The sequence below is a fragment of the Archocentrus centrarchus genome, chromosome 6 (genome assembly GCF_007364275.1).
Source record: "Archocentrus centrarchus isolate MPI-CPG fArcCen1 chromosome 6, fArcCen1, whole genome shotgun sequence".
Classification (NCBI taxonomy): Eukaryota; Metazoa; Chordata; class Actinopteri; order Cichliformes; family Cichlidae; genus Archocentrus; species Archocentrus centrarchus.
The window spans coordinates 13,150,803-13,160,614 of record NC_044351.1 but is presented as its reverse complement, the minus strand read 5'-3'; the positions used below and the strand labels follow the sequence as shown (position 1 = coordinate 13,160,614).

Below are 9,812 nucleotides of genomic sequence, written 5' to 3'. Positions count from 1 at the left end.
CATCTTCCAAACTGAAACAAGCATCACAAGTACTGATATGTCTGAATTATCGAAAGCAACTGTCCTGTTGTGACTTTATTACAAAATTCATTATGTTTTTATGGTCATGGTACACCAGGTCAAATTATGATGGATTACTAATGTGATGAAAACATAGTTCACATATCTTTAATTTAAAAATGAAATATTTTTTGTATGCATATTAGCATTTGTTCTAAACCCGTTTTTTGGATTTCGGGTTATGTGCGGGTTCAAGTCATTTCCTGTTTTATTTTGTAATTCCTGATCTCTTTACGCCGCTGCCAGTTTCACTCCCTCGTGTTGTTTTCTGCACCACCCGTTCCTAATCAGATAATCACTTTTCCTTTTCTATATAGTCATCTGTTTCCCTTTGTTGTTTGCCAGACTGTCAATGAAATACAGGTTTTTAATTGTTATAAGAAGAGGATTTCAAAAATGAAAAAGAAATGACAAATACTGTAACTAAAAAATAATGTTTATTCCTTAAAAACAGAACAAAATTTCAATGTGCACAGTAAAAAAGGAAAGGAAGGTGTTTTACAAACCGAGGCTTAAACAAATATGGTTGAATTGAATCACCATATCCTGTAATGACCTCTCTAAATGCATGCACTTTCAATTAAAAAAGGTCTGGATGTCTTCTTATAACATGAAGTTTCTTCATATTTGTGCACATAATGCTGAGCTTGTCATCAAAACAAAAGTGTATTGCTCTTATTAGAAGCAGCTAGTAGCATTTCATCTCAGCAACTGTCAAAAGCAATATCGTTGTCAATACATAACACCTCAACACTGATATAAACATTGATATAACAAAACCAATGTGTACAGTGTTGACAATGGATGTCCTATAATGTAATTATTGGTGAAATCCTGATATTCGCCTTTCAGAACCAAAACTCTGAGACAAAGACTTGGATGTTGATGATGTTCTGACCAGAATCGCCCTTAGTCGTCAGGTTGCGCATGGACAGTTTCAGTACTGTCGTCACTGGACCAATCACAGGCTTCACCTGGCGAACAATACCTGAAAAAAAGACAAAGATGGATGTTATAACTGGTGACATAAGTACTGTGAATAAATATATAGAACTGCACTAAACAATGTTACTTCTAGTTGTATCGTGACATGTCTCGATAATCGTGATGACTTATGATACTTATAGTGCAGTTGTGGATCATTGGTCTGCTTCAGCTCAGACACGTTGATAGTGACAAAACGAGATACAGCGAAAGGTTGGGATGTAATTCTTGAGCTTTTTGGTTGAATTTAATATACTATCTAATTTCTATAACTATATATAGTTTATTTTCTTTCTTCTATCATTTATTTTGTTCAGAGACTTAATAGTTGGTTAACTTAAAGAGCTACAATCAGTAACTGCAATTTTCATCAAAGATCAGAGCGCTGTTGTCATTGCTGAGTTGTTTTGTTGTTCTTTACATGGTTTAAATGAAGTGACTTTCTTGCCTGCAGTCATATCTGGCCCTGGATAGTTTTGGTTTAAAGTGATGAGGGTGAAATAGTCTGCTCTTACCTCAGTACAACTAAGGACGGTGGAATGTAGTTTTTGATTGCATTTGTAATTTATCAGTAAAATTGAAAAAACAGTGTGCTAGTCACACCCTGATTTAACTAGCCATTCTTCAGTTGTTAATTTCACATCTGATAGCTCTGTCAGTTTTGTATATCCTTAAATACAGCTGTCTAGACAAGTTGTGCAATAGCTTAGAACAAACTGTCAGTGTTTCAAGTTTATGTTCTTCTGACTACATTAACTGAATTTGCAGCATACTATGATTAAATACATCCAGAGTCTCAGGTGGAGACATAATGTTCAGTCATAATTTTATTTATATAGCACCAATTTACAGCAACAGTTGTCTCAAGGTGCTTTGTATTATTATTATAGAGAAAACTCCAACAATCAGACAGTCTCCTATGAGCAAGCACTTGGCAACTGTAGGAAGGAGGAACTCCCTTTTAACAGGAAGAGACATGTGGCAGAACCCGACTCAGGGAGGGGCAGCCATCTGTCATGACCAGCTGGGGGGAACAAAAGAAAAAAAGAGCATACAGAGAGACAAACAAAACAGTAGTATAAAATGTATCAAGAGTGAAAAGAGGTAATTGGAGAAGAAAAGCTTAGTGCATCAAGGGAGGTCCCCCAGCAGACTAAACCTAATCTAACCTAAATAGTGGATGGCTCAGGGTCACCTGATCCAGCCCTAACCTATAAACTTTATCAATAATCTAAGTTTTAGCCTAATCTTAAAAATAGAAATGGTGTCTGTCTCCTAGATCCAAACTGGAAGCTGGTTTCATGTGACAGGGGCCTGATAGCTGAAGGCTCTGCCCTCCCATTCTACTTTTTGAAACTCTAGGAACCATGAGTAAGCCTGAGTCTGAAAGCATCTTTTGGGATAATATAATACTATGAGGTCTTTAAGGCGGGATTGTTCAGGACTTTATATGTAAGAAGAAGGATTTAACAATGAGCTAATGAAAAGACGCTAACATGGGAGAAGTTCAATCTCTCCTTCTAGTCCCTGTTAGGGCTCTTGCTGATAATAAGGAATTAAAATAGTCCAGTGTCTACACAGGAAACAGTTCACTCATAGCACATTGCTGAAGGTCAGTCACTAGTCAACATTCAAGGCAGAGTTGCCTGGGTATGTAACCCTCTAATGTACCTGTCATAGATCAATCAACAGTATGCTTTATTATCACTGCTAGTGGCTTCAACTGCTTCCCTTGAAAATGAGACAGGTTTAGCTCAGGACCCACCCACTTTGCATTGCCAGTGGTAATTTTACTTGTTGGGGCTTTAAGTCAGTGAATATCACTGACTGTCTATGATCTTTGGTCAACACATTGCTGCAAATCACTTCCTGCGTTATTAAGACATGCCTGTAGTTTAAAATAATTGATTTGTGTCATTTTGCTTAATAAATAAAGACAACTGGCTATCGTCTGCATAGCAACACAAATGTTTGCAGTGTTTTCTAGTAAGATCTGCTAAGGAAAGCAGGTATAATGAAAACTATTGGTCCCAGCACAGAACCCTGTGGAACTCCATGACTAGATTTTATATGTGAGGAAGACTTTTTGTGAACGTGAACAAACTGGAATCTAACAGATAAATACAATTCAAACCAGTGCAGTGCATTTCCCTTAATACTAATGGTGTACATTAGTAATAAAGCAATATAAATATATACCTGGTTTCTTCTCACAGTCCAGTGTGATGTACTGTCAACTTGTCTAGGGTGTACCCCACCTTTTGCCATCCATTGGCTAAGAGGTTAAAAAAATGGATGGTTTAATGGGTAGTTATTTTGTATGAAATGTGTAACACTAATCAGACTTTTCAGACAACAGGCAACAAATGTGGCGGTTTTTTAGTTCCTGGCACAGTGGTCAGGGTTGTCACCTCAAAGCAAGAAGACAACTGTGCAGAGATTTTATGTTCTCCCTGCATAACTTTTCTCTGAGTGCTCTCGCAATGCAAAGGTGTGTCTTCAGTTAATAAATGATTCTGAATTGCTTGCAAGTGTAAATATGAATTGGTTATAAACAGAGGTATGATTTGGTGTTCTTTACCTGGTTTTTGGCCTAGCTGCTAGGATAAAACAAAGCATCACTTTCTGATCTCACCCACCACAAACATCCCATTTTGGTAGGGATATTCATGATTTTCAAGTATTCAAATAGTCATTACATTTTGCAAAAACTCAATAGTTTATGGGACTATGTCTACTATTTCTATTTGTAGGCCACCATTAAACAACAAAAACAGAGCATGTTAACTACAAGACACTTGATAAATAAAATGTCTGGGGTGCGGTTATAATAGATGCTACTGTAAAAACAACAAACATGCAAAGTTCAAGGATGCTAAAACTAAAAGTTCTGAATAATAAACTAAAATGACATCCAGTGTAAACACAAGCTAGCATATCGCAAGTCTGTCACAACTATATCACTGAGAATGGAGTGGCAGTTGGGGGTTGCGGTCGATCTTTGGAGAACAGCGAAATAGTCACCAGTGAATATTGAATAGTATTTATTGCTTGGAATCTACATCCCTACTTTTTTTTTGTATCAGCTGATACATATAGATGAGTTTTATATAAAGTGTGCTGTTAATGAGCCAAAGGACTGCCAATGAAAAACCTCATAAACAAGAGACACAGTAAAACAGATGGAAGAATAAATATACTGCAACAAAGCATTACTGAATTCCCATGGAATTCATTGGGTGCTCTTTTTAAGTGAACATGCGATTAGAGGGGGGGAAAAAATGCCAGTGTTTATACAGGCTGTCAACAGACTTTTCTCTGCAGAGGACTGGTGACATTTCAGCTCTGGCCTGTTTGAACAGCTATCGCTAGAGTGCAGTCAGGCAGCACAATCGCCGCACTGTCCTCGAATCACACCTTCAACGACCCTCTTTTTTTGTTCCCATTTACTTGTGCTTCTCATGTTCAACTGAGTCAGTGACATGTTCAAGCCTTTAGTAGGATGACTCAAGAGTATAACTCAGCATGGATCAAAATGACAGATCACTGCCTAGATCAGTCTGAATTATGAGGCTCTTTCCTGTGGTACTTGTAAAAAAAAAAAAAAAGAAAGAAAGAAAAAGGCAGTAAAACCCATTTGGTCGTCATTCACTACAGGGCAAATGATGATACATTATGTGCCATGCACGTTGTCCTTTGGGACACTACATGATGGCCCCCCCACTCACTTATTTGCCTTTTTTCCCCTCCCTTCTCTTCCCTTCCTGAGGGGGGCTGGCGTTTGTGGCACCATCACTGTGGCCCACAAGGCTAAATGAGTCCCATGTGTTTGATGGAGGGGAGCAGTTACAGTCACGCGATACAGCCGTGGAGGCATTTCTCCAGGAATCGATCTTTAACTCTGGGAGGGGCAAGCTATAGGAACTTAGACTGGCGTCTCTCTTTCTCTCTGTCACTTTATTTTGCTCTCTTGTCCTTCTCTGAGCCAGGACTGTGGGCACACAACAGATTCCAGCAGATTCTGGTGATAAGCACTTGGAGGAGTGCGGAATGGGGCCCACTTCTACCAGGGTTGCCCCCTTGTTTTGGTGTTTTGGGATTCTGTTGCGTAGTGACACTAAAGGGGCCCGGGTCTGAGATTTTATTGTTTCCAAACCATTAGAGCCATCAGTAAGAACTAACCTTTTCTTAAACCTAACAACAGCTGCAATATTAAGAAAATAACTGACATGGAAAAAGAGATTGGATTTTGAGTTGGAAAATTATTTTCAGACATAAGCCAACTGAGATGGCACGCAACTCTGAGTTAACCATTGCAAATTCAAAGGGAGGTTCATTCTTTGTCCATGCACTTAAATCAAACAGAGTCCGATCAAAAGCTTCCGTCCTGGGATGAGCAATCATGCAATGAAGATGAGTAAGATATTATGAGCACAATATGGACCACTGGAATGACAGATGGGTTTAAGTCCACATTAAGGGCTTCTTTTATTTTACTGCATTAAGTGTGGCCTATACCTAATTAGGACTAAATACTTATAATCAGGGTCAACTGAGGGTAAGTTTTCCATTAAAACTCCAGAGGATGTTTCCATGAAAAAAAACTAAAAATCTTACCACATAAATAAATAACAAAAACACAGGCATATAAGATTTTAACTCAAATTTATTTAGGGCATCTAAACAAGGCAGTATGTGGTATGTGTCGGGCCCATTAGAGTTTTGTAAATTTGTTTGTGGTCTAATTAGCACATGCAGAGCGCAAAAGTGTGCTCTCCGGAAAAGAACTTTTGCAACAGCTTGTCCAAATCCTTAAGTTTTCTCAGAGTATTTAAAAAAAAAAAAAAAAAAAAAAAACATGGACCGCAGTTCATTCACCTCAGATTTTGGAAATTTTTTTTATGCTATTGAGTGCGATAACAAACAATAAACTGTAAGGTGTATCACAATTGTTTTACTATTGAAGAAACACGTGAATCTTTTTTGTGAATCTTTGTTTTGTTTGCTTATTTTTTGTTTTGTTTTGTTTTTGTACAGCCTTGAGGACAGGAAAGGGTCATTATGTTATTATACTGCGGGCTTCTGCGCCCAACTCTGCACGAAGTAGCTTGATACTACAGTCATTTTACGTGGCCTCTTGGAAGCCTCTGTGAAATCCCAACATGATGACTCTGTGTTTCCGTAAGCTTCCCATCAAAAGCACAGTGGTATCCTCAATGAAGGCAAAGCATCAGCTAACAGCTGGGCCTCAACGTATTCACAGTGAACCTGAGGTGAAACCACAACCGCATACGCATCTTTAACATTTCTTCCAGGCTACACGGCAAAAGGCCAATATCCACATAACAGGTTGGCTTTGATTTGCTACAGTACCACCTGAGATTCATATAAATAAATATGGGAAGGTTTTCAAAACCCTACAGCTGACAATGTGCCCTGTGACTGGGTTGCAAGGTCATGTCATCTGAGGCCTGGTGTACCCAAGCAGGAGTTCCAGTTGTAGTGCCGGAAAGGTTTGTGGTGTCTTTCCAATTCACTGAGGTATCTGCCGCAGGGTGCAAAGGTGACCCCACTGACTTTTCAACAGCCACCATCACACTAACCCGAACAGCTGCACAATCTGTCCATTCCCCAAACCATTCCACCACACAATAAAGTAGCCCTTTAAGAAGAAAACAGCCCTAAATAAATGTATGCTAGTAGCAGACGCTGCCCCAAAACAAAGTGAAGCAAATGCCAGGAGGCATTTGTCATCCTTCATGGCCACGAGATCTGCAATATTGAAGGGTTACATGTAAACAGTACAATTTCGGGGTTTTCTGGTTTTTACAACTCAGCAAGGAAGTGTATGACAAAATCCAAAATGAACGGGTTTAACACCAGAGACAAATGAAAAGTATGCATTGGCCTCACCACAGTATTGTATAATGACATGCTGGTTATGGCGCTATGCATGCTCACTGCAGTGAAACCCCTGGAGAGCATCCAGGTGGTGTATAAAGTTGCAGTATACAAAGAGGGTACGGGAGGGCATTCTTCAGCATCATCACTGAATGACTGTGATATCTTTCCCTGATGTACAAAGTGCATCTTTTACTGATTCACAGCTGCTGGCATAAATATAAACAGAGCGAAGAGTGGTTTCTTTTTCAATAACTCTTTTTTTTTTTTTTTTTTTTTACTGCCTGAACGATTTTCTCCATAAAAACTAGAGGGTAAGCCAAAGAAATTGCTAACTAGCTCCCTTGTTACCCCATTAGTAAAACAAGCAATTTTAGTTTTGATAACCCTTCAGTTTGGCTGAAATATAATACTTTCAAATGGCCTGGTGCAACAGCATAATCAACTGTACGAAGACGGTGTACAGACCCCTCAGGGTCTGGCTTTTGTATTTGTCTTCTTACTGGTGCGCTGATGGCCAGTCAGGTCAGGCTGTCCAAACACAACTCTGACCACTCCAAAGAGGGAGTGGGATCCATGTATACCCCTGCTCTGAAAGCATGTGTGGCTTGATATTTTAAGGCCAATTAACAGTGATTCATTGTTGGACAGTGGCACGCATGGGTTGTGACATCACTGAAGTGGCCATAGGGAATTGGCTGGTTCTTTTCTTGGACTTTCTGTTTTAGCAGTTGTGGGCCAGAGCAGCTGAGATGACATAACACACACCATTATCTTTACCACAACCTTTGCACTACATTACAACTGACCTTTCAAAGCTAAAAACCATAACTCAGAGGCATAAAATAGACTTAAATGTAGACTAAATGGATAAAACCATATAAGATGAATAACTGCTTTGTTTGCATTTTAAGTCAGTACTCTTTATTATGCATTAGAACTGAAGTATACAGTGCGTTCATGAGCTTTTAGGGTACTTTGCTATCTATTTGGGCAAGTCACTTCATGAACATGGATTTTAAAAAAGGCATTCATTTTGTGAATTGAGTGTTTAACTAAACACAGTTGGTTTTCCTTAAAAACACAGTGCTTGAAAGCAAAGAGTAATGATGAGTGTAAATTAAACCGATCACCAAACCAGGGGAGATAAGTGTATCATGATGAATTATTGCGACAGTTTTATTGCAAGCAATGTGTACTATATGTGTTCACACCAGTGTCTTGGTAACTTGACTTACTGACTGGATACGTGGAATGTCTCTGTGAGCATAACATCTCTGCATCGCTATCTCCTCATCAGTACATTTGAATGTGGTGGACCACCCGAGTGGAGCGCTGTGTGTTTGATTGTGGGATTACTGCGTGGAGAAGAGCGTGTTTTGATTAGCTATACTGTAATCTCCAGACAGGGATTCCTTATGGGCTTGGCGCACTCTTGTGGGCCTGCTGCTGCCGTGTCATGATTCAGCCAAATGACAGCCACACAACGTTGTTGTCTGCTTATCTCCACAGCTGTCCTCAACTCCTCACCAGCGCAGCCACAAGCCAGAGCCACAAGCATCACCGGCTCAAAAGCAGTCATGTCTCACAAAGAAGGTTCACATTCCACCAGTCACTGTGAATGACAGCACTAAAGACCATGACTACCTGCATAGAGGCCACCAGACAGGGGCTGTCCATTTACTCTTCTTTTATACATATAACCAGCTGCCTCACTTGCTGCCAGCATTGTGCCAATGGCAGTGCAAAAGATATTTATTCTCTGGACATCAAATAAACCGCAGAGGCATATTTCCACCTGCATTTCAAACTGAATGGAATTTAGCCGTGGCGTCTTCAACTCACAGATTCTCTAGAGGATGGCTATGATTCATAAATAGAACCACTATATTATCTGTTGCCATCCAGCAAGACAAACATCAATACTACACAATAAAATCTGTTTTTCCTACTAAAAAAATGAAGACAGCAGTGATTAATGGCACATTAAAATCCTTCCATGACAAATAATTACTCATGAAGAGGAGGCATTTGAACACATCCAAGGCATGACTAAATGTGCGCTGACTGGTTCATTCCATAGTTGGCTACTGATTGTATTGTACATTGGATTTACACACAGGGATAGTGGTCAGGGACTTGGCTAAGTCAACTGAAAGCACAAGTTGTGTAACATAAGAACAGAGGCTGAATGTATAGTTAATGGTACACATTTCATTTTGATCAACATTTTTGCAGCGTGGGCATGAAGAAAAGCCTCCTTAGTAGCGGTTAAAACTGAAAGAAAAAGCATGACCGTTCTTGGATGCAGTTTAATGGTAGACAATCAAACAAGGGAACTACCAGCATTTTATTAACAACTCCAACGCAGCCCGTGCTTCCAGCTGAGGCCACCGCGCCAGTGTTTTTAAAAGGAGGATTCATCTACCCTTCCACTGACTGCCAGAGTCAATCCCCCCATTATCAACCCACTCAAACAACCTATTCCTAATCAAATCAGTGACTGCTTTAACATGAGTAATGCATTCCAGCACTTTTTGCTGGGTGATAAATAACACTTTGGTGAATCTGCTGTTTGTCTACCTGAAGGGATTTTGTGCGGTCACTGCTGTGCTACTGCTGTGGTCATCGTGGGAATCTGTCCATGTCTGATTGGTTCTGATTATGTTTTCCAAGTGCTGAGGGATGTCTTTGTTTGCACAGATGCATCAAGGTTGTTATCCAGATGTGACAGAGCTGTTAAAGCCAGTGATGGATGAGCGGGAACTAGGAAAGGGTGGTGTGGCTCTTACACTGTGGTGCGTTCTCAGCCAGCTCTATGTGTGTGTGTATGCGCGTGTGCATACGTCTGTGGATGCGTGTGTGTC

At 39.8% G+C, this 9,812-nt stretch overlaps 1 protein-coding gene across 1 annotated transcript in view; it reads right to left on the bottom strand.

The window, feature by feature from the left end:
* Positions 1-478: 478 nt before the first annotated feature.
* The window catches only part of fbln1 (fibulin 1), a 32,088-nt gene continuing 22,754 nt past the window's right edge, over positions 479-9,812 (bottom strand). The window contains exon 17 of the mRNA XM_030731340.1: positions 479-1,048. Within this exon, the coding sequence (XP_030587200.1) occupies positions 909-1,048 (140 nt within the window). The 3' untranslated portion in view covers positions 479-908. The remainder of the gene's footprint in view (positions 1,049-9,812) is intronic.